This window comes from Mirounga leonina, unplaced genomic scaffold (assembly GCF_011800145.1).
Source record: "Mirounga leonina isolate KUSES-001 unplaced genomic scaffold, KU_Mleo_1.0 Mir_165, whole genome shotgun sequence".
Classification (NCBI taxonomy): Eukaryota; Metazoa; Chordata; class Mammalia; order Carnivora; family Phocidae; genus Mirounga; species Mirounga leonina.
This window is the reverse complement of record NW_023270415.1, coordinates 57,528,645-57,554,301: the sequence shown is the minus strand read 5'-3', so window position 1 is coordinate 57,554,301 and position 25,657 is coordinate 57,528,645. Positions and strand designations below refer to the sequence as shown.

The 25,657-nt window shown below is 32.5% G+C and overlaps 1 protein-coding gene across 3 annotated transcripts in view; it reads left to right on the top strand.

Annotated features, from left to right (window-relative positions):
• The window catches only part of CSMD3 (CUB and Sushi multiple domains 3), a 1,201,062-nt gene that overhangs the window by 121,118 nt on the left and 1,054,287 nt on the right, over window positions 1-25,657 (top strand). For all 3 annotated transcript variants that reach the window (XM_035011782.1, XM_035011781.1, XM_035011780.1), the window contains exon 2: window positions 3,956-4,178. In XM_035011782.1, the coding sequence (XP_034867673.1) occupies window positions 3,956-4,178 (223 nt within the window). The remainder of the gene's footprint in view (window positions 1-3,955; window positions 4,179-25,657) is intronic.

Genomic DNA, 25,657 nt, shown 5'->3' with positions numbered 1-25,657 from the left:
GGTGATGAAAAAAAAGAGTCATTCTGTATAATTGGGCACAAAAGCCCAATCGCAGTGGATAAACACAAGTGTGAAAAAAAGCGAAAGGTAAACACAAGAGTGTTTCTTGTAATGCCATAGATCTTGGCTAGCATAAAAGAAAACAACATAAAATTTAAAATATCATAAAAATACTGTACAAATACTTAATATTTTCTTACTGTATGGAAAAGTTAAATTATGAACATGAAAGAATAAAGGGAGAAAAAATTAAAAATCTGTATTCTACCCAAATTCTTGTGACCCAAATCATGTAAAGTTTAGTTATTTTTCAATTATAAATTGACTCTTTAAGTGGAAAGTTAAGGTGTGAAAAAACAACATAAGGCATTCAGAATCCGTCAAAGACTGAATCTATGGAATGTTGCAATGCCAATTTTTGAGACAGGTTTTCCACAAACACATACTGAATCGTCTAGATTAAGTTTTGCTTCCATGTATTCTCACAGCAATGAGTGCTTACCCCAGTCATAGCATTTACCATATTCTACATTAATAATCTGTATATCCATGCTGTTTTATGTTGTAGCTTGTCAGTTCCATGAAGACAGGCTGGAATAATGTCCTTTTAATAATCTTATCCTGAAGGCATGGCATATGTGATGAATAGATGAACAATATGGGAGAAATATCATCAAAGGAAAGGAGTGGAAAAGATGAAGCTTCACATGTACTATAAAGAGCACTAAGGAGTTGTGGATTTATGACAGCAATGAGCTATAAAGAATAAGCAAAGTTATTTCATTTAGAAATGTATATGTGAAAGGCAAATATGGATTACCAATGAATAACCAGAAAGCTAAGCAATTGTATCCTAAAAGAGAATTAAAAAAAGTAGAGTCCAATAAAAAGAAGTGAAGGGTATGGAGAAGCAATTCATAAAAGAAGAATTATGAATAAATGAGAAACATACAGCAAGATATTTGATCCCAACAGTTACCAGAGAAATGCAAAATAAAATAGTAAGATAACATTTTTTTTTTGCTTTGTAAAAAATCTAATGTTGCCAAAATTTAAGTTGGAGGTTGAAAACACTTCATAACCTGTTGATAGCAGCAGAAAATTTCACATTTATCGAGGATTGTTTGGATTATCTACCTAAATTTAAAATGCAGCACACCCACTTCTGGAATTCTATCTGAAGTATGTATCACACAAGTGCACAAGGATATACATCCAAAGTTGTTCTTTGTGCCCTTGAAAACACAAAGACTAAAGCTGTCAATAAGAGATAATTAAACAAAATTAAGTACAGGCATACCATATGCCATATAGCTATGTAGTCATTAAAAAAGAATGTAGGAGAAGTACACATGTGGATCCAGAATCAGTAATATTTTACACATATACACAAAAAGATTCAGAAAATTATGCATAGTATGACTGATTCTATTTGTAAATATATATACATATATAATGCATGGAAATATGCATATATCTTCATTTGCCTACAAATGGCCTAGAGAGAGATACACACTAAGGTGATAACAATGACCAACCTTGTGAAGCATAAGTAAATGAGGGAGATTTTACTTTACTTTTAAGAACTCTATTTGTTTCTGTTTTGGGGGGGGATGTGGAAATTATAAACCTATTGTTGGAAAAATGTACTTTGTTATTATGGATAATGTGATGTTTAATCAAACCTCAATATAAACAAAAAATGAAAATAAAATGAAGAACACAGATAAGAAAGCTTAAAAATAGGTGTAATTCTTAATTTGCCTCAAGAAACAAAAAAGGAAAGGAACTGAAATGTATGAATCAGTAGGCCCTTAAAGAATTAGTGGCCAGAGCTGAACATGTTATCTTAGGACATATGTCCTTTTTCTAAAGCCATTCAGGGTGATGGGGCTTGAGAATATATAAAACAGCCCATAGATCACATTGTAGCTGAAGGGATTCATGCTTGCATTTAGTTATGAAGTTCAAATTGGAAGCTGTTCAGGCAGAAAACTAATAGAAATGGGTGATAGCTAATTAACCTAAGGCTTCAAAGTAATTGCTCTGTAAGAAGCAATTTAAAAGGGACCTTGCTCCTTTTTTTATTTTTGAAAATCATAAAATGCCCTATTTGACTTTTGGTGCATGAGCAAAAATGTATGTATACACACAAATATTGATTTTTTTTTTAAACTTCTACCTTATCCAACTTCTTGGTAACGTTCTAAAAGGCCAAAAAGAACCACAAGAACTGTGTTTATATCAATACTGAATATCCCAGGTTTAGGACTTTGTGGTAAATAGAAATAATCAGAGTAGGTTCCTGAAGTAAAAGTGGGTAAGAAGATAGGGTTGTACTGATTAATTCAGCCCTGAGCCACCCACCTCACCATTAGAATCAGTAGAGCCAGCTATTCTAAAGCATACAGTTGTTTGGTAGAGAATTGTGTCCTCTAGCAAAAGCATGGTGTTCTTGTGAAAAGAGAGAAGAATGGATTACATCCCAAATCATTCTCTGTCTGCCACAATCTACAACTCTGGCTTCCCATCTTCTGTGCATGGTTCCTCATATTTTTCAAAAATATCCATACCTATCATATACTCATTCCTTCTCAGAGAGGGGTGCCCCATATTTCCTACATTTCTATATCCAGTTCCAAATATAGATACTTTGGGTAGTATGGTGTTCTCTCCCCCAAATTAGCTTGTATTTCTGACTTACAGCTTCATGACCCATAAGCACCGTGCACAACCCACAGATCTGGAAATAACACCAAGGTGAAGAATTCTTACCAGAAGAATTCTTATCAGAACTTCCGCAACCATGGATCCAGTCTTTAATTAGACTAGTCTAGAAACATGCTGGGACCATCTTCCCTGACCATTGTCTAAATTTTAGAGTTTTACATTACCTAATATGACTACAGACTAGCATATATTCATAAATAATTTCTCAAGAAACATGGTAAGTTTTCTAGGTGTCTCCAAGAGTCAAGCTGTCAATAATTTAGATTTCCCATAGAATTAGAACTCCCATAGAACCATGGAAGTTCTTTTTTTTTAAAAAAAGATTTATTTATTTATTTATTTATTTATTTATTTATTTTAGAGAGAGAATGAGAGAACAGCGGAGGGCCAGTGACAGACAAGAAAATCCTCAAGCAGACTCCTCTCTGAGCATGGAGCCCGATGGAGGGCTCTATGCCATGACCCTGAGATCATGATCAGAGACAAAATTAAGAATCAGACACTCAGCCAACTGAGCCACCTAGGCTCCCTGAACCATGGAAGTTCTTAAGATGGCTACTGTCGTTGTCCAGGATTCAAATTTTCAATGTATTTTCTTCCCAACCTTAGGTTTGACTCCGGTATAGTTAGTTTAGGATTGTGTTTATCCTGGGCCAACTACTCTGGTCAAAGAAAGAATGATTACATAGATTGTTTTTTTTAGATCTGAACCATTTTTCCTTCTGGTAGAATCAGGGTGGGAAGGATTTTCCTAAGGCACATTGGCTACATGGCAGAGATATGGACAGAAAAAAAAAAAAATAGCATGTTTTACCAAGAAATGTGGAGTTAATTTTTTAAGACATAAAATGCATTCAAAAATTATTTAATTTTCATTGTTGTTCATGATTGTCCATGATTAGTTTGGAAACTACTTCAGGGAAGATATCATGTTCTAAGATTCTGTCTGTTGGATCATGATGTGTGGAGAAACTTACTTCATCACCTGGTTTATAATTCCTAACCACAAGATGTTTGATAAATGGCAAGTTTTTTTTTTAAAGGAGTTTGCTAGCTATGCCTTATCTTTTTAAAAAAGAAAATTAGATAATTTACCCAGCCCTTGCCATTTACAAAATTATGGTAACATAGGGCTTAGAAAAAAGGCTTTTTCAAAATTATATGTCTCCTGGATTGTTTGTGTTTTATATAATATTAATGTCTGTTTATTTGTCTTTTGTTTCAGGATTTATTTATACATGTGGTGGAACTTTAAAAGGACTTAATGGCACTATAGAAAGCCCTGGTTTTCCATATGGATATCCAAATGGTGCAAACTGTACATGGGTAATAATAGCAGAAGAACGGAATAGAATACAAATTGTTTTTCAGTCATTTGCTCTAGAAGAAGAATATGACTACCTATCCTTATATGATGGACATCCTCATCCTACAAACTTTAGGACAAGGTTAGTGTGTTTTGAATGGAGGAATGGAGGGAAAATATGTTATGGGTAAAAGTTTACTTTACACAAGATACTTAACATTTGTGATACAATTGTAATAAAGTCATATTCACCATTTAATTTTTGTTCATTTGGAAATATATCATCTCATGCACAAATTAGCTCAGTATCTTTGACTTCATAATACTAGTATATTAATATTATCTCTCAAAAGAGTGAATGTAAATTGAATTATGACCTCTTTAGATTGGTTAAAGGTATTTTGTTTTTTTAAATACTTAATTTTCAGGCTTCATTAGTTATGGGTGTAACTGTTGATAAAGTGAAAGCATACCATGCAATGTGGCTACTCAACTTTAATATACAGTATGCAAAATATGTAAAAATCAATATTCATATAAGAAAATACATTAATTTTATATAATATGTGTAGTTTATAAAATCTAAATATCTGAAAAATGGACCCGTTTATGTCACTAACTGGGAAATTTACATTTCTGTAATACAAATGAGATTATTTATTTTTAAGCTACTTGATAAAACAGGTGTGAAAATCAGTTGTCATCTATTAATTAAGTGGTTCTTCAAAATTTCTTCTTGGAATATAGGGTATCTAAACATGAGAAATTTCTGCTTAGCAAAAACTCCTTTTAAATATAGATCAACTCTAATTCAACCAAGTTCAAAATGCCAGATTTTACATATTTCATTAAGTCCCAGATTTTTACCAATGTGTATAATTTTTTAACTGTAGTAAACTGTTCTTGAACTTTTAATTTAAAATATTCTAAGCAGATAAACTCTAAGAATTAAAGACTCTTTACATACTTGGCTATGTTTACACTCAGAATGATAGTTAAATATATCTGAGTTGTTTCAAACCACATGTCTATGCAAAGAAAAGGTCACTAGATTGATTACTGATGAGGGTTTGTTTATTTGTTTGTTGCTATACATTCATTTACAAAGTATTACTAATTGTTTCTTCCCTTACTCGAAGTCTTTCAATATCTACCCTTTAAGAAATACACAATAAGGCTGACATGTCTGTTATTTCATTATCATGGCCAAGATCATTAAAGGCTGAATGTCTCTTGTTAATGACATGGCACTAAGTCAAGATAGAAAACAGATGGTACACTAGAGGGTGTGTGTTGGGGGGGGAGGTGGGCAGGTATCTGTGTTCGCCTGTACACATCCAATCAGACTACAGGCTAAAAGAGAATAAGAAAAATAATTCTCAGACTTTCCAGTGGGTTAAAATGATGTATATTAAAGTAAAAGGACAAAGCTTTTTGCATATTTTCTTTACAGCAGGAATGTGTGCAATATAATTGGTGTAAACATAAAAAAGAAAGAAAGCACTCGATGCTACCTGGCAGTTTCTAACTATAAAATCACTGAGAGTATGGTTTGCAAAAGTATCTATTCTCTCTAGATCCCCTTGAAAATGAGAAAACGCATTTTTATTTTACTTCGGCTCCTTTTTTCGAAGAAACAATTGTGGCCTCTGGGAAGTTAAAAGACTTTGTCAGATGGGGAAAATCAATTTTTTCTTCTCATTCTTTCTTTCCTAATTTGTAAATGGGAATAATAGCACTTAATTTACAGAGATTCTGTGTGTACTACAATGTAATGAAAGCTCAATAAATCTAATCCTCAGCATTTATTAAGTCCCCCGTACCTGACACTACCAAGTATTTTGTATTCATTATATTATTTAACTTCTCAAACAAAGTGAAAAGATTCCTATTATTATCATCAACGTTTTACAATTGGGAAAATGAGTCTTAACATTACTTGCCCAAGGTTAATTTTGTTCAAAGTAGCAAGAGGCAGGATCATCACTGCAACCCATCTTTGTCTCAGTTCAGAGCTTAAGCTTGTTAAAAAAAAAAAAAAAAGAAAAGAAAAATGAAATAAAATTCATAATATATTATTCATAATGTATATAATCTCTATCACTTATGTATTGATATATGAATTAAAGTCTATTTTTTCTTTGACAAAATTTAATGTATAGATAAATAATAAAAATATTTTAAGCATGTATAACATACAAAGATATAAACCAAAAGATAAATTACAAATTTATTCTTGGTTTTGTTTTAAGGTCACTCTTCCAATATGTACTCTATACAATTTTGCTCAAATTTGGATATATAAGGTATCTATTGGTTTTTATGCTTAAAGAAATACTGTTGCTAATGTTACAGCTGATTTTAATTAGAAAGACTAGGGAGAAAAAATCCAATGTGTAACCTACAGCACCTTCCAGACTGTGTTTATATACAGTCTGCTGTTTGATTAGAAGCTGAAACTGTTGCTGACAGTTTGATTCATTTTTGTGTCTCTCTCTTTGACTCACTGTTTTCTTGCTTTTTGTTTCTCTCACATTCTCACTTAATACATGTCCTTATGGTATGTCTGCTGTTCTGTATCTTTTGGAGATTTGATACTTGTATTTTGTTATTTTCCGTGAACTCCAATGGTTATTTTTTAATGGCTTGCTATAGCCGCCTTGCAATAAAGCAGAGAAGAGAAGGTTTGTAGGTCTTGTCACTCTTGCTTGTGTAAGTAGAGAGACATATTGGATTTGGCAAACACAATTTCATACTTTCAAAGTATTCTCTAAAACTCCAATTATTGATCATCCTGCTTGTTTTCCTGTAAGTTGTTAATTTATTAAATAAAAATTGATATTGGGGGCTAAATGTGGTACTTGCACCAACACACCATTAGAGAATTCCCTCATAGTTCTACGTTTAGCTTATATCATATGCTGGTGCATTTAAACAATTTGGTTTACTTGATGCATGAAAGTAATTCTAAGCTTTATTTTCCTTTTTTATGTGAATATTATATTTTCTCAAAAAGAAAATTATGCCAAAGGTAAAAAAATAATTTTAATCTTATGGGACATATTTACATATTTAGGATCATACTATATATGCTATTTATGTTCTTATTTAATCTCCCTACATTAAAATATACATATTTCACATGTGACTAGAATTTTTGTTATAATCAAATTATCAGATGCTTATATTTAATTATATTATAATTCATTTAATTATTCTTCTATTACAAGACATTTTTGGGTTTTTTTCTTTTATAAGTAATTCAGATATCAGCATTAGCTTTAATTCAGATAACAACCTCACACCACCACCCCTAGGCGAAACGTATTCCAGAAAAACAGCATTTCATTCTAACCTCAGTTGTAGAAATTGACATAAAGAATGCTCAGGACCAGTCAACAGACAAAATAGGTCACAGTATCAAAGTGTTCTCATTCACACTTTCTATTTTACTATTAGAAACAAAGTTAAGTTTTTGAGAATGTTTAATTTTCTAAAGAAATAACTTCTAAGGTTATCATTGAAAAAAAGGAAGTAGTTTATCATAAAGTTGTAGTCATAGTCTAGAAATGGCCACAACATGAATTTTATCTTCTTAAGTTGCATGAATTTTCAGGAATTAATAATGCTAATAATGCTAAAAGTAAAAGAGATAAATATAATGCAGGTAAATGTAAACATACAAAAACTCTTCTGGGGGAGGCAGGCAATAAAAATAAACAACCGCTGTACAGATACAGAAATCCATCTGAGGGGGACAGGTAGTGAGGAGAGAGTCTGCTATTTTAATTTTTTCCAGTTTAACCAAGATAATTGACATAGAACATTGTGTAAGTTTAAGTCATACTACATGGTAATTTGATACATATATATATTGTGAAATGATTACCACAATAAGGTTAACACCTCTATCACCTCACATAATTGCATGTGTGTGGTGAGAATCTGATTTGTTCTCTTAGCAACTTTCAAGTATATAAATACAGTATTGTTAACTATAATCACCATGATGTACATTAGATGTCCAGGACTTTTCATCTTATAACTGGTAACTTGTAATATTTGACCAACATCTCCCCATTTTCCTAAACTTCAGCTCCTGGCAACACCATTCTACTCGATTTCTCTGAGTTTGGCTTTTTTAGAATCCACATATAAGTGATATATCATATAGAACTAGTGGTTGACTTATCATCTATTGATGGACACTTAGATTGCTTCCATCTCTTAAATAAAGCTGCAACGAACATGAGAGTATAGATATTTCTTCAAGATAGTGACTTCATTTCCTTTGGACATGTGCCCAGAAGTGGAATGCTAAATAATATGGTAGTTCTATTTTGAATTTTTTGAAGAATATCCATAGTGTTTTCCATAGTGGCTGAACAAATTTACATTTCCACCCCAGTGCATTAAGTGTTCCCTTTCTTTGATATCCTCACTAATACCTGCTACCTCTTTTCTTTTTCGATAATAATCATTCTAACAGGCATGAGGTAATATCTCATTGTAGTTTTAATTTCTCTTTCTCTGATAATTGGTGATGTCAAGTAACTTTTAATTTACCTATTGAGCACTTGTGTGACTTCTTGGGAAAATGTTTATTCGGGTTCTCTGCCCATTTTAAATTGGATTATTTGTGGTATAAGATAGGGATCAAATTCATTCTTTTGCATATATTTATCCAGTTTTCCCAGCACAATTTATTAAAGTCACTATCCTTTCCCCACTGGCTATTTTTGGCTTACTCATCAAATATTAGTTGACTGTGTGTGTGTGTGTGGGGGGGTTTCCTTGGCTCTCTATTCTGTTCCATTGGTCTAATTTGTTTTTTGCCAGTATCATACTTTTTGGTGACTGTAGCTTTGTAATACAGTTTGAAATCAGGAAATGTGATGCCTCCAACTTTTTTCTTCTTGTTCCAACTTTGTTCTTCTCATAGTTCTTACTGGATTGCTTTGGCCATTCAGGGCCTTTTGTTGGGTTTCATATACATTTTAGGATTGTTTTTCCTATTTCTGTAAAAAATGCCATTGGAATCTTGGAAAGGACTACATTGACTCCACAGAGAATTTTGGGTTAATTATCATTATTATTAATAGTTAATATTAATCAATTATTAATTATAATTATTAATTATTGTTAATTTAATGATATTAATCCTTTCTCATCCATGAACAAGGAACAGTTTTCCATTTATTTGTGTCTTTATTGTTTTTTGCACCTTTACTGAATTAGTTTATTACTTCTAACAGGGTGTTACTGTCTTTAGGATTTTCTGTATATAAAGATCATACCATATGCAAAGACAAGTTTACATTTCCTTTCACATTTGAATATCGTTTACTTATGTTTCTTACCTGTTTGCTCTGGCTAGGACTTCCAATACTATATTGAATATGAGTAGTGAGAGTGGGCAACCTTGTCTTGTTCCACATCTTAGAGGAAAACTTTTCAACCTTTCATCATGGAGTATGATGCTAGCTGTGGGGTGGTCCTATATGGACTTTATTATGTTGAGTTATGTTACTCCTGCATCTAATTTGTTAAGAGTGTTTATCACAAGTAGATGTAAATTTTTGCCAAATGCATTTTTCTGCATCTATTGAAATAATCATATAATTTTTATTTTTCATTATATTAATGTGATGCATAACACTGATTAATTTTTTTATATTGAAACACCCTTGCATCCCAGAGATAAATCCCACAATCATGGTGTATAATCCTTTCAATGTGCTGTTGACTTTAGTTTGCTAGTATTTTGTTGAGATTTCTGCATCTATATTTGTCAAGGATGTTGGCCTGTAGTTTTTTTTTCTTGTGGTGTCCTTATCTGGCTTTGGTATCAGGGTAATGGTGGCCTCATAAAATTTGGAAGTGTTCCACCCCCCTTCAATATTTTGGAAGAGTTTTAAAAGGCTGGACTTTAATTCTTAATATGTTTCATAGAATTCAACAGTGAAACCATCTGTTTATGGGTTTTTATTTGTTCAGAGAGAAAAAAGGCCAATTGGAGCATCTGTAGGTGAGGCACCCCTAACAGCTCATGGGAAGGTTTCCTGATGGAGTCCATGATGCTGTAAGTAGATCCTGTTTCTGTCTGAAGTCCTCCGAGAGCCATAAATTCCAATTTCCCAACTGGTCTCTGTCCCCCAGTATTCTGGGTGGGATGAAAAAGAAGGGAGTCTCTCTGGCAGCATCCTATACAGCTGGGAAATCTGGGCATCATTCATATATTTTCACTTCCCCCCATGAGAGAAATCAAGGGCTGAGAAGGCTCATCTGTATCATCTTGAGGAAAGAAGTACACAGGTAAAGCGAAACTGTTCCTCTTACCAACTTTGATGCATCCAATCTTAATATTTTTTGCTCAAATGATGAATTGGAACATCTTTGTTGGACTCCTGGACTTCTACAAAGCGTCTCTCATCCATGAACAATTGTCTAAATCAGTGTTCTTTAGGGGAAGATGGGAGAAAACTTTTATTCCACTATTAATGATGTTACTCAACTTCGAAGTTTTAAATGTTGTGGTCAGAGCTGGTTGAGTAGAACCAGTAAGAGCTGGGGTGACAAACGGAAGTGAGAGATTTCCAAGGAAAAGGAACAACCAGGGCAGACATCCTAATTGAGGAACATGCATGTGAAGATGAGTACACAATGAGGCCTAAGAAGTGATGCAATAGGGCAAGTCTATACAAAGTCTGGCAGACCATCGTAAACACTGATTTTTTTTTTTTTAAGTGAGCTAAAAGGCCATCAGGGTTTTGAGTATGGATGTGACATGATCTAACTTGGGTCACCACCAACAGAGTCAACTTTTGTACTGCACAAAGTTGCCAGGCCTTAGATCCAATAATCCAGCCTCTGCTACTTTAGTCAGGTTCATGCCCCTGCCCCAACCCATGGTACTGTTTTAGTGTGGGCAAGGAGACCTATTTTGAAATGCATTCCCAAGAAGGAGGTCCTTTTGCAATTTCTCCCACCAGTAAGGTCACCTTTTTGCAATTCCCATAAACCATGACCTATTATTGTATTTCAGAATCTGAAAAGATCACTTAAGCTATTCTATAGGAAACAGATTCTGTCAACAACTAACAAAAATTTACCATTTATTGATAGAGTCAATTCTGTGAGAGAAGTAGATATGAGATGAATAACAAAAGTCACATAATATGCAACATCATTATATATAACTCTATTCCATTTCATCTTAAGGAAAAGTTATTTTATATGAAAATGTGAATTTTTTATATTTAATGGCAGTGGAGAATATAAAATTTTTGAGAAAATTAAAATATCTAACATAGTATAACTTCTCAAAATTTATTTGTGTAAATTTAATTTCCTATCATTATAAATGTTAACCAAAATATAGAGATTGCAAGATGTGACACCATGAATAAAAACATTTTTTATGATCAAAATATACATCAAGGGCGCCTGGGTGGCTCAGTTGGTTAAGCGACTGCCTTCGGCTCAGGTCATGATCCTGGAGTCCCGGGATCGAGTCCCACATCAGGCTCCCTGCTCAGCAGGGAGTCTGCTTCTCCCTCTGACCCTCCTCCCTCTCATGCTCTCTGTCTCTCATTCTCTCTCTCGCAAATAAATAAAAAATTAAAAAATATATATACATCAAATAAAATATTTAAATAATGATCAAAGAGAATTGTTTTCAATATGTATAAAACAAAAAGTCATGATATACTTAATATAAATAACTTTTTAAAATATGAAAATTATAGTCATATGAATGGAAATATGCAAAAATATGCACAGGGAGTTCCCAAAAGAAGAATGTTAAATTAGTGATGTAAAATAAGAAACTAGTAAAAATAAATCTTGGTAGCTATCAGAAAAAACAAAAATAGCAATGTAATATTTTTCAAATATAAAACTAAGACCTAAACAATTGTAAACACTGTTGGTGAAGATATTTAGGTACTTTCCTGCATGAGTAATGGGAATATCAGTCTATGTACTGCTTCTGAAGGACAACAACAATAACTAATAATTAAGGTTATTACTTATAATATCAATCAATCAATCAATCAAATGTCTCCCTCTCCAAATTAGATACAGAATTTGTTTTGCTGTTTTGTTTAAAATAGCAAAATTATGAATGTTTTGTGATAGAGACTGATTAATAACCAATGGGGAAAATGCAGCAGTTAGATAACAAATCTTACAACAATTTTTTATGGATGGAGCAAGGGTTCACAATATATCACTGGATAGAATAAAAAAAAACAGATTGTAAAGCAGCATGGATAATAATATAAGATAGCTTGTGCATTTGTGTCTGTGTTTGTTTATGAACTGAAAGATTTACTCCAATATGACAACTGTGGTTATCTTATGGTGATGGGGCTATGAGGATTTTTCCCCTTTTTACTAATCTTTGAATTTTAAGATTTTTACCTTGAATACCCAGAGGCATTAGAAAAAAATAATTTTCTGGTTTCTTTATATCTCTTCCAAATTTCAAGTATATTTTTTTGATATATATTACTTAGCAATTTAGGGTTTAAATTTTAAACTGGAAGAGAGAACATTGACTAATGACTATTGACTAAGTCTTCTCTCAGTAAATTAGACCTTCAAATAATCAACCATATCATAAAACTTTATTTTTGAAATTTTCAAATTTACAATCTAAGTGTATTAACACAATCTAAGTTTACATACTTAATAATATAAAGGGATTGTGAAGAACAAAACTATTTTTTAAAGTTAAACAATGCGACATCTAAATAATTATGTGAGTCTGTCAAAATCATTTTATTTTTTTTAAACAGTTCAGTCTTTTATTTTCCAGATAATGGTCCTAAATCAATAGAGACAAACTTTAAGCATGCATATTTATATATAAACATCTTGTTCTCAATGTTGACTAAATAGAAAACATTGAATTATATTTTGAATTAAGTTAATATATGTTAGAATCAAAATTTTATTTATAATTGGGGCATTAATTTTCTACAGCTCAATATTTAGATCTTAAGTGTACAATTAGGTTTTGATGAAACATGTATAAACTCATGTAACATCCCTATTAACCTACAGATATTTTCATCATCCCAGAAAGTCATATCCTATTCCTTTCCAGTCAATCCCCATACTTCGGAAGGAACCATCGTACTAGTTTGCTTTACCAGAGATTAATTTGCCCCTTCTATATTTATATTCATAGAAATTGAATGCTACACAATGTACTTTTTGTATCTGGTCTTTTTCACTAAGCATACTGTTTTTGAGATTCATAGACATTGCTGTATCAACAGTTTATTCCTTTATGTTGTGGAATAACATTTCATCCCATGAATTGTTTATTTTCCTGGTAAAAAAAGTTGGGATTTTTTTAAGTTTGGAGCTATTCTGAATACAGATGTAATAAATATTCCCTGCACGTCTTTCTGTGGATGCATTTTCATTTATCTAGAAAAAGTACCTAGTAGTAGAATTGTTGGATTATTGGGTAAATCTTTGTTTAATATCATAAAATACCCCCAAATAGATTTCCAAAGTGGTTGCCCTATTTTTTATTCTTTTTTGTAATTATTTTTTTAAGATTTATTTATTTGAAAGAGAAAGCGAGAGTAGGGGGAGGGGCAGGAGGAGAGGGAGAGAGAGAATCCGTAAGCAGACTCCCTACTGAGCCTGGAGCCTGAGGACGCTCAATCTCATGACCCATGAGATCATGACCTGAGCCTAAATCAAAAGTAAGCCTCTTAACTGAGCCAAACAGGTGCCCCAAGCTCTATTTTATATTCTGCCATCATCGTATAAGAATTCTGATTGCTCCACATCATTGCCAACATTTGAGGTTGACAATCTTATTGTGCTTTTATTTTGCATTTCTGTGATTACTAATGCTATTAAGCACTTTCTTATGTGCTTATTGAGCATTTATTGATGTATCTTATGAAGTATCTGTTCAAATATTTTGCCTATTTTTAATTGGGTTGTTTGATTTGTCTTGATATTACTGAATTGTGTCTTTATTCAATCCTTATGCCATTTTTTGACAAATATATACATTGCAAATGTGTTTTTCCAATCTTTAATTTTCATTTTGTTATACATCTTTTGATGAGCTGAAATTTTTAATTTTGGAAAAGTCCAATTTATTAATTTGAAAATTTATTAGTGCTTTCTAGTCTGATAAATAGTTACTTATCCAAAGACAGAAAAAGATTCTCCTACATTTTCTTCTGAAGCTTAGGAATATTATCCTTTATATTTAGATCTATAATAAGCCTTGAAAGTATAAAGAAGTCTATGTTCATTTTACTCTCTGTGGATATTATAGTGAATAAGAATTAAGATGGCCTACATATTAAGGAATCCTAGAACTGACAATTCAATATTTATATTGGATTGGATTTCACTGAGCACAGTTACAATGAAGCATATTTCAAGTGCTTTTAAAAATGATTACTTGATCAACTAAATTTTGCTAGAGAAAGCTCTATCTTATTTTTCCTATTTCTATCATAAAACTACCCCTTGTTGTTGTTGACTTTTTTACTTTGTGATTATCCATAATCTATTTATACCTTCTTGGTCATAGTTATAAAATATACTTCACTACTGTGGCTAAATTCTCTGAACTTTATTCCTTTATTGTTACTGAATATCATTTATTTACCTAGTATTTTTTTTTTCAGTACTGTGAGGGATAAATATAATAGATGTAATACATCTTATCACAATTTCTTGTTTAGTTTTACAAACTCACTGGATTTTTGAGATGACCTTAGAATCCACAAGCCTAAGGGATATAATGAAGGAATACTAATTAGAATGAATAGAGAGTAATCATGGCTTGAGTTCCCATTTGTGCAATTGGTAGACCTTTCTTCCTCCAAAAAATGTTGGCAGTATCCCCATAACTGTTCCTGAGCAACCACTATAGTTTTCTTCTTACATGATTAATCTTGTCTCTGTTTTTCTCTCCTTCGCTCCCTTAATTTCCCAGTCAGGTTTGATTGAAATGGTAAGACCTAACCCAATCTGTTGTCTCTGAAGACTTCTCCTTCAGAGTTAGAACCTGTAGTCCTTGTATCCTGATTATCTATCTCTCTTGTATAATAAAATGTCTGTGAAATGCAGAGGCTCTAAGTGCTTGACGTACTGGCATAGATGACTCAGTGTGTGTGTTGTGTGAATGTGTACGTGTAAATTGTATGTGATATTAGCAACTGTTTACTCAGTAAAGAGAAGCAATACTAGGTTTTTCTTATTTATGTATAAAATTAATGAGATCTGCAAATGGCAACATGAATTTTGCTCACTGTTAATCCAATTGTGTCCTTGGTGATGGTGATAGCCGTGTATAAAAAATACAGATGTCAGAAAACACAGAAATTGAGGGCAGAAGTGGGTGTTTCTACGAACATATTTGAAAAGGATGCTATATTGTGGTTAGTACCCTCTTCTCTAACGCTTTAATTTACTAAAGACTTATGGATCACCACAGGGCATGCAAGTGAAATAGAAAAAAAAACAACAAAATTTTGATGCACCTTAGGCAGTTAATGATTCTTCTCATTCGCTATCATTTCTCACTTTGGAGCATTCAAATTAATGATTGGATAGATCTCAAAGACAGTCGGGGTTTCTAGAACTTTTTGTCAACATAAAGGACTCTTTCAAATCTGAGTAAGGCAAGGATTCAAGAGTATACACAACCATTTGTTGTTTATACTAGGCACATTGCCAAAAAGAATTGAGTTGCTTTGAGTGAAGAAACAGACTAAATCAAACCATTAAAACAGGGGTTAAATCATAAAAGATGTCAACAAGCAAATTTAAACACTTTGTTCTATGAATTATATTTATTCAATCTTTTATAGCAAATCTGTGAAAAGTTTACTCCCATTAGCCTGATTTCAGGAAAACAGCAGATATTTTAAAAGCAAACTATACATGGTGTTATAAGTCACTAACTAGTGATATTTCTTTTGCAAGTCACTTATTCTCCATAAACATTCATTTTTTCTTCTGTAAAATGTCATACTCAAAATGCGGGTTTTTCTCACAGAAAGGAACTAGATGTTCTTATAAATATAAATGTTTTCAGTAACAGAAAATTTCATATAGCAATCTGAAACCCTAAATAGAATTTTTAAATTAGGCATCCCAGATGAACTCTTTGTGAATTCATCTAAATTGGTTAATATATGATATTCTAAGGGAAGCTACAAATATGCTACATCTATTAAAAAGGATCATTTTTCTGAATACACACTCTGTCAGGCTATATATATACAATTCTCATATCATTTCAGATATTCTTCCCAATATGCCTAAAAATACACAGATGAGAAAAATAATTTTCAGAAAGATCAATAATTTCTTCAAAATCGTAAAATTAGATTTTCAAGACACAGAAGTTTGAATCTCAATAGCACAACTCATTAGTTACATTTATTTACATTTCAACTATACCATTTTTAGAATGATTGATTAGATTTACTTTAAACTAGAAAATTACAGAATCAGATAACTTTTACTGACCACTTATTTTACAAAGTCATTTTACTAAATGCAAATTGAAAGGTCAAGAACATTAAAGCGTCCATATTTATATCAGAGTCTACTTTAAAAAAAAATCACCTACTTGCTGTTATGGCATGTACCCAAAGATATATTTTTGTCATAAAAATTATTGTACACAAGAGAAGTAAATATTCCTTCATAAATGTTTAAAGTTTGGTGTTCTTAAGATAGTAGAAGATATTGAGCTGACATAGAAAAAAATTAAATTTATCAACATAAAAAGTAAATAATTGATTAAGTGCATGGTTATGTATGTTATCTTTTTAGAAATCTTGAAGACATTTCGATTGTATTTTAAATGGTATATTAAAAAAAATAAGTTAGCTATGTACAAATTAAAAATGGTATTTAAAAATTCTTAATTTGATTTTATAAAATATTATAATACTAATTTGGGATAAAGGTTGGGAAGATAAAAATTAAATTCAAGTATTCAAGAAATATACATGATAATTTCCAAATAATATTCCTCTGTAAATGCAGATTTAAAAGATTAATCTTGGAAAACAGAAGGGATCATAAATTTGTACACACACACATACAACAACCATAAAGACTTTACAAAATCAGTGGCAAAATCTAGTGATAAAATATTGTTATCCTTAACCTATATTAAAATTAATGCATTATATTTGTATTATCTGTTTCTTTTAAAATTGCTTTTTTGAGGTATTGGAAAATCAAAATAAAATTTCAGAATCCTTTTGTATATGTGAAACTCTGATTGGTGGACAGAAGGACTAAAAAATGCATAGAATATTGGGGCGCCTGGGTGGCTCAGTTGGTTAAGCGACTGCCTTCGGCTCAGGTCATGATCCTGGAGTCCCGGGATCGAGTCCCACATCGGGCTCCCTGCTCGGCGGGGAGTCTGCTTCTCCCTCTGACCCTCCCCCCTCTCATGCTCTCTGTCTCTCATTCTCTCTCTCGCAAATAAATAAAATCTTGAAAAAAAAATTTAAAAAAAATAAAAAATGCATAGAATATGGAACTTGTCACAGCAGCTATCAATGTGTTTGTGGTGATTTTTTTTTTTTAACGCATGAACCAATCATAACAGCCTTATTTCATTCATTTTTAAAATAATATTTTATAGTTACAAAAGTCAAATTATTTGTGGGTGCGATAGGAATGCTAGAAAATACTCACCCCCCTCCCCAAATATAAAGCAATATGAATACAACCCACTGTTCACCAGATCTATTGAGATACTGGTACTAAGTTACCATTTAATGGATCAGTTACATTTCCACATGAATGTCCTGTATACTCTCTTTTAAAAATATTTTTGTACATAAAAGTATTTAAGTATGTAAAATACAATTTATGAAGGATTATATTAGAATGAACACCAATAAGCCTACCACTTAACTAAGACAGTGCCAATATTTTTCTTCTCTATCCCTTCCCGGGCCTTACTCTGCCTTCTTGTTAGAACCAAATATTCCCATATTAAGGCCATCTCTTCCTTAATTAAAAAAATATAGTTTAATCATACATGAATGTAACTAAACAACATAAAGTTTAATTTTGCTTATTTTATAGTTTTCTGAGACTTGCATTTTGACTCAACATGAGGTCTCTAAGAGTCATCCAAATTGTAGCACATTGCTGTAGTTTATCCATTTTCTTTCAGTCTAATGCAGTTATGATTCAATTATGACTATAATGCACTTTGTATATTTTCTAGAAGACATTCATTTGTATTGTTTTCAGTTTTGCTTTTACAAATAATGTGTCTATAAGTAAACTTGTATATATCTTGTGGAACAGAGTACAAGAGATTCTCTTAGATCTGCGTGGAGGGCCAATTCAGTGTATAAAGAAGATGCAATTGTTCAAATTTATTCAAATTTATGTAAAGCTAATTGTTTTCCCAAGTGGTCACACTACTTTACAATACCATGGATGATATATAAAAATTATTTATAATATGTAATGTTTCTTGATATATTCAGCCCTTGATAGCTAACAGAAATCTTAATTTTCACAATCCATTGGTTGTAAAATTCTGTGCCATGGTTTGAATTTGTATTTTTCTGATTGCATGAGGTTGAACTTTAAAAAAAAAATTTTTTAAGTATAGATGAGGCACAATGTTATATTAGTTTCAGGCGTACAACATAGTGATTCCACAAGTTTATACATTATGCTAATGCTCACCACATGTGTAGCTACCATCTGCCACCATACAACCCTGTTACAATATCATAGATGATATTCCCTGTGCTGTACCTTCTATTACTATGACTTAATTATTCCATAACTGAAAACCTGTATTCCCACTCTCCTTCACCCATCTTACCCATTTTACCACCCACCTCACCTCTGGCAACCATCAGTTTGTTCTTTGTGTTTATAGGTTTGATTCTGCTTTTTTGTTTGTTTATTCATGTGTTCTGTTTTTTAGATTCCACATATGAGTGAAATCATATGGTATTTGTCTTTCTCAGTCTGACTTATTTCACTTAGTAACTACCCTTTATGTTCATCCATGTAATTGCAAATGGCAAGGACTCACTTTCTAACACCGTACATGAAAATAAACTCAAAATGGATTGAAGACCTAAATAGGAGACCTGAAATCATAAAACGCCCAGAAGAGAACATAGATGAGTTCATTTCACATCAGTTATAGCAACATTTTTCTACATATGTCTCCTAAGGCAAGAGAAACAAAAGCAAAAATAAACTACTGGGATTATATTAAAATAAAAAGCTTTTGCATAGCAGAGGAAACCATCAACAAAACAAAAAGGCAACCTGCTGAATGGGGGAAGATATTAGCAAATGATACATCTGATAAGGAGTTAATATCCAAAATATGTAAAGAACTTATATAACTCAACACCAAAAAAAACATATAAGCCAATTAAAAACTGAGCAGAGGACTTGAATAGACATTTTTTCCCCCAAAGAAGACATACAGATGGCCAACAGACACAAGAAAAGATGTTCAGTATTACTAATCATCAAGGAAATGCAAATCAAAACCACAATGACGTATCACTTACACCTCTCAGAATGGCTAAAATCAAAAAGACAAGAAATAACGAATGTTGGTGAAGATGTGGAGAAAAAGGAACCCTCACGCACTGGTAGTGGGAATGCAAATTGGTGGAGCCACTGTGGAAACAGTATGAAGTTTCCGCAAAAAATTAAAAATAGAATTGTCATATGATCCAGTAATTCCACGGCTGGGTATTTACCCAAAGAAAATGAAAACACTACTTTGAAAAGATATATGTATCCCCATGTGTATTGCAGCATTGTTTACAATACCCAAGATATGGAAGCAACAGAAATGTTCATCGATAGATGAATGAGCTTCTTGCCTCAGGTTTATGTGCCACTCCTAAGGGTAACATATGAAAGAAAAAGTCAAAAAAAATTCTGATTTTTTTTTTTTTTTGCCATGAAAAACCAAAAAAAATCTAGTTATATTTTTCTGGATGAAGCAGATAGAGAATGATCATGTTGGGTTGGGGCTGGAAATGAGAAGTTTGATTTGGGTATGTTAATTTTTAAAGATTTTATTTATTTATTTGAGACAGAGAGCATGAGAGGGGGGAGGGTCAGAGGGAGAAGCAGACTCCCTGCTGAGCAGGGAGCCTGATGTGGGACTCGATCCCGGGACTCCAGGATCATGACCTGAGCCGAAGGCAGTCGCTTAAGCAACTGAGCCACCCAGGCGCCCAGTATGTTAATTTTTAAAAAGCCCTATTAGGCACACAACTGGCAATGTCAAGTGGGCATTTGGATATACAAACCTGGAGCTGAGAGAAGAAAGAAGCAGGCTAAGAACTATGGCTTAGATGAGAATACATGAGAGAGAAAAATGTCTAAGCTGAGATCTGGCCACCCCAGGTAGAGAGACCAAGGAGGTCAGAAAGAGGCAGCAGAGGAGGATGTGAAAGATAGAGGCCACGGAATTAAGAGGAAATTAAGTGAGCAATGTATCCTAGGCGCAAAGTGAAGAAAGTAGGAGGCACAATGAGGACCTATGACAAATGCTGAGGCTGCACCCTCTTCAAGTTCCCCGACAGTTGGGAATTGCCCATTGGGTTTGAAAATAGAGAGGTCATTTAAAATGGATAAAAGTTATTTTTTCTAGCAGTGTTTTCTAGCAGTGGGAGCAAAAGTCAGTTTGAAGCAGAGGGGTTCAGGAGAGAGTGAGAAGAAACGAAATGGAAACTATAATGAGAGACCATTGTGTATACAAAGAACTGTTAGTGTAAAGTTGACAAAAAAACCAATATAATCTAGAGGGAAATGTGGGAAGGGCAGAATTTATTTTAATTATATGCATATTTACTTATACATATATTTATTTGTTGGGAGATAATCATATTTCAGACTAATAGGAATCATTATCCTATATGGTCATGTCTGAGGTGGATGTTTGGGAGCATGTCTTTTTTTATGGCCTGCAGAGCTTCCTGCTGGCTCAAATCTGTGTTAAGGCTCACTCAAAAGTTGTTTTTATCCTGGCTTGCAATGCATTTGGCAATATAATTCACACTAATTCAGTAAGCTTGTGATCATTTTGCTTTCCTAGAGTCTCATATATCAGTAACTATATGCAAAGTCTTGGATTTTCTTTTCTAAACATAATTCTAATATCCTTTTTTAATTTTTTCCTCATCTTTTTTTTTTCTCTCTCAAATTACTGGTGGCTATCCTGAAGTCATAGAATACATGAGAATTTTGCGAGAGAATGGCACTCTTAATCTTATTGTTATTTAATAACTTTGAGGCTCCTCATTCTCTGATCCTTTCTCAATCTTTTTTTTAATAATAATATTTGTATCTAGAAGGAGTTGGCTGTTCCAGTTTTGGAAGGATGGTATCTCTAAACTTTCTTCTCTTTGATCTCTGCTTAAAAACCAGACAGATCTTGCTTGAACTTTTTTTTCTTAAAACATATATCTACATTGTAGTATATTTTAAGGGCAAAAATATTGTAATATATTTCTTTTTTCTTTTTTGTAATATATTTCTAAAGGCAGGCAATGTTTTCCCGTACTCACTTTCTGGAATTTTTAGACATTTTCTCTAGAAGTAAAGAAGATCAATAAGCTCATGATATGCCTTCAAAGTCACTGGGGAGAAAAATGCTTTACCAAATGCTGTACCACTGCCTAAAATCAATCTTTACATATCTTGCCTGTGATATTTATTTCCTCAACACCCATTACTCACCTGCCAAGCCAGTGCCACATATTTTATACTTTCGTTAGGGCAGCTTAACACAAATAGCTATTCTACATTTTTTTTCAAATAAGCACAAGCAACAAAAACAAAATAGAAAATAATTCTAGTTTTAATGCTGTCTTTATTATAAAAAAGGGCTATTAAATATTATAGACTTAAAAGAATGAGATGTCTCCAGAAAGTCATATGAATCCTTTTCCAAATGAAATCTTTTTTTTCTTTCTTTGATAGACTGACAGTGCTTCAATTTATATGCATTCAGTAAAGCAAATATTCAGTGGAAAAAAGTGTTATTTTCACTCCTATCTCCCTTTAACAAGCTGAATATAAATAGCAAGACATGGACATAACATTTTGATATAAGCTTGTGTGCAGACATCTCCCCCAGGGGAATCTCCCCTTCTTAACCTTTCCTTACTCCTGAGTCCCTCCTGTTTACTGTCCTCTCTATAACCCTTACATACAGCCAGACCTTGAATTCTGCTTTATGAATTTTTCATCTCTGATCTTTCCCTTGAATTTTACCTAACATGTAACCCAGTCCCTCTAGGCTCTCTACCTACCATCAGCATCTTCCTTTGCTTTTAATCCACGTCTCCACAGACGGGCTTATATACATAGAGACTTCATCTGATCTCTTGAGGTTTTCTTACCCTGTCCTGGGATGATAAGAGCATGTAAAATAGTGAGGTACTGCATTAGATGGTGAGTACGTTTTAGGTTATTGATTAATTCATAACAGGTGCTCAATAAAATGCTTGTTGATTGAGGGGCACCTGGGTAGCTCTGTCAGTTAAACATCTGAGTCTTGGTTTTGGCTCAAAAGCAGTTTTTATTATGAAACATGATGTACCATGTTGATCTATTTATTCTTAATTTTTAGGTCAAAATGAAAATAACGTATTGAAAATGATCATATAAATTTATATTTGAGGTGTCTATAAAATGTAAAATGAATCCCACTATTATTATAGCAGTAACATTTTAGTCTAGAAAAAGCCTCATTTAGGTTAAAATACTTACGTATTGTCAAAATGTTTTTTTTTTTAAGATTTTATTTATTTATTTGAGAGAGAGAGAATGAGAGACAGAGAGCACTAGAGGGAAGAGGGTAGAGGGGGAAGCAGACCCCCCGCTGAGCAGGGAGCCCGATGTGGGACTCGATCCCAGGACTCCAGGATCATGACCTGAGCCGAAGGCAGTTGCTTAACCAACTGAGCCACCCAGGCGCCCTGTCAAAATATGTTTTGAGAGTCCTAGTAGGATTAATGCCCAGAACAAATAAAAATCAGGAAACACTTTCATATAAAAGCCCAAATTCTCATTTTTAAAAAAGATTTTATTTATTTATTTGATAGAGAGAGACAGAGAGAGAAAGGGAACATCAACAGGGGGAGGGGGAGTGGGAGAAGCAGGCTTCCCACTGAGCAGGGAGCCCTATGCAGGGCTCTATCCCAGGACCCTGGGATCATGACCCGAGCCAAAGGCAGACGCTTAACAACTGAGCCACCCAGGCGCCCCTAAATTCTCATTTTTGAATGCTGACCTAATTATGCTTTTCTCATCATGCTTTTCCTTACCCCATTGAAAAACTAAATATTCACTATAGTATTAGTCTTATTTTTATACCCTCTAATTAATCATTTTATTCTCTATTAGTTCATGTAGCTAATATGTTACTGTACATTGGATCAAAGCCTGTTGATTAAAAAATTCAACTTTGTATATATCAATCAATTTTATTTTGTAACATATTGCCTCTTCTGCTTACTGTCACATCTAAATTTTTGCATGCTATAATTAGCCAAAAATTGACATTTCTCTGTAAAATTTAGGACTAAAATTTTGTAGGTCGATCAAGTACACGTTACAAAAAACAAAAATAAATTTTCATCACAAAAAATTCTATAGTTGTTTAAAAATAAAATAGTTATTTACCAAGAATGTACAAAAATGGATATTAAAACAATTGGTATAATGTTGGTCTCGAATAGGTTTGAAGTCTTTGTGGTTAAGGGAGACTATATTTGTCTTTACATCTCTGATATTTAATGTAATACCAATATGCTGTAAATATTCAATAATATTTTCCCAGTGAGTAGGTAAAAGATGACTATAACTATACTCAAAGTTCAAATAAATAATACCTTAATTTCATTAAATTGTCCAGATTAAACTTAATATTCTCTTGGGATGATTTACTGGACTAGTATATCTTTCCTATCTGATTTACTATTGCATCAAATTGTTAGGCAAATTTCACACATTTCAGTTCCCTTAGTTAACTTTGATATGTTCTATGAACTAATTCCAACATACACTTCCATCCAGTGTGCTAATATACATATATATATTATGTTTTCTTCTTATACTACAGACCTCAATAAAGAACATTTCTTCCACTTCATAGACAATTGGAACCTCCTTTTCTGCTAGGAAAAAAAAAAAAATCACTAAATGCTCCCTTCCTTATTATGACATTTTTTCCCCCTGGTGTTTATTTTCATTTGTATGCTATGTTTTAAGATGTTTTATTGAAGAACATACACATAAGAGCCCAAATTAAATGTTTTGAATTTGATGAATTATATCAAAGGAATACATCCATGAAATTTACACTATGATAAAAAAAAGAACATTGCCCCCTTCCAATCACAAAAGCCTTCCCCTCCTTTCAGGGTAACTACTCCCCTAACGTGTAATAGGAGATACTAATTTTGCTTGTTTTTTAAGTGTAAATACATGGAAAGATGCATTAGGTGATCTTTTCCTACAGCTTCTTTTGTTCAATATAATGTTAGTGAAATTCAAACACATTATTGTGTGCAGTTGTAGTTTATTCTCACTGCTATATGGTGTCACATTTTATGAGTATATGTAAGTTTATTTGTTCTCCTATTGATGAATACTTGGATTGTTACCAGTTTGCAGTTATTGTGAATAGTGCTGCTATAATCATTCTTATACATATACTCTCATGAGCATGTTTAAACATTTCTCTTGGTTATATAGCAAGATGCACAATTTTCTCTTCAGAGATAATGCCAAAACATTTTTCCAAATTAGTTGTACTACTTACAAACTGTGTTTGAAAGTTTAATTGTTCTACATCCTTGTCAACACTTGGTATTGTCTGCTATTTTATTTTTATTTGATCTACTGTTTTTAGTAGCATTAGCATCCTGGTTTTATCTGTATTTTCCTACTGATTAACAGTGTTGAACATTTTTTATATGCTTATTGGTCATTTGGATATCCTGTTATATAATGTGCTACTCGTCTTTGCCCATCCTTTTTGTGGGCTTTTTGCTTCATTTATTAACAATTTGTAGGGATTCTATATATATTCTTGGTAAGAGTTCCATCACTATATGCCTTAACTTTTCAGTTTAATTGTATCTTTAAAAAAAAAGAAAGATGTTCTTAATGTAGTGTAATTTATTAAGTAATTTATTTATTATTAATCCTTTTGTGTTTCAATTTAAAAATCTTAGCTTATTCCAGGTCACAAAGATATTTCCTGATGTGTTATTTATTAGTACTTTTTAACATTTAGTTACACAATCTATAGAGAATTGATTTTGTGTATGGTATGAAGTAGAGAATAAGGTTTATGTTTTTTGTTGTTCTCATTTTTTTTCTATATGAGTATATACTTGACTCAGCACTGTATATAGAAAATAAATCTTTACTGTACCTCAGCTTATTGCAAATCAAGTAGGTATTTATGTGTGGTATTGTGTCTAGTCTCTATTCTATTTCACTGGTTTATTTGTTAACCCTTAAACTAATACCACACTGACTTAAATATTATAGTTTTATAATAATGATATTTATGATAAT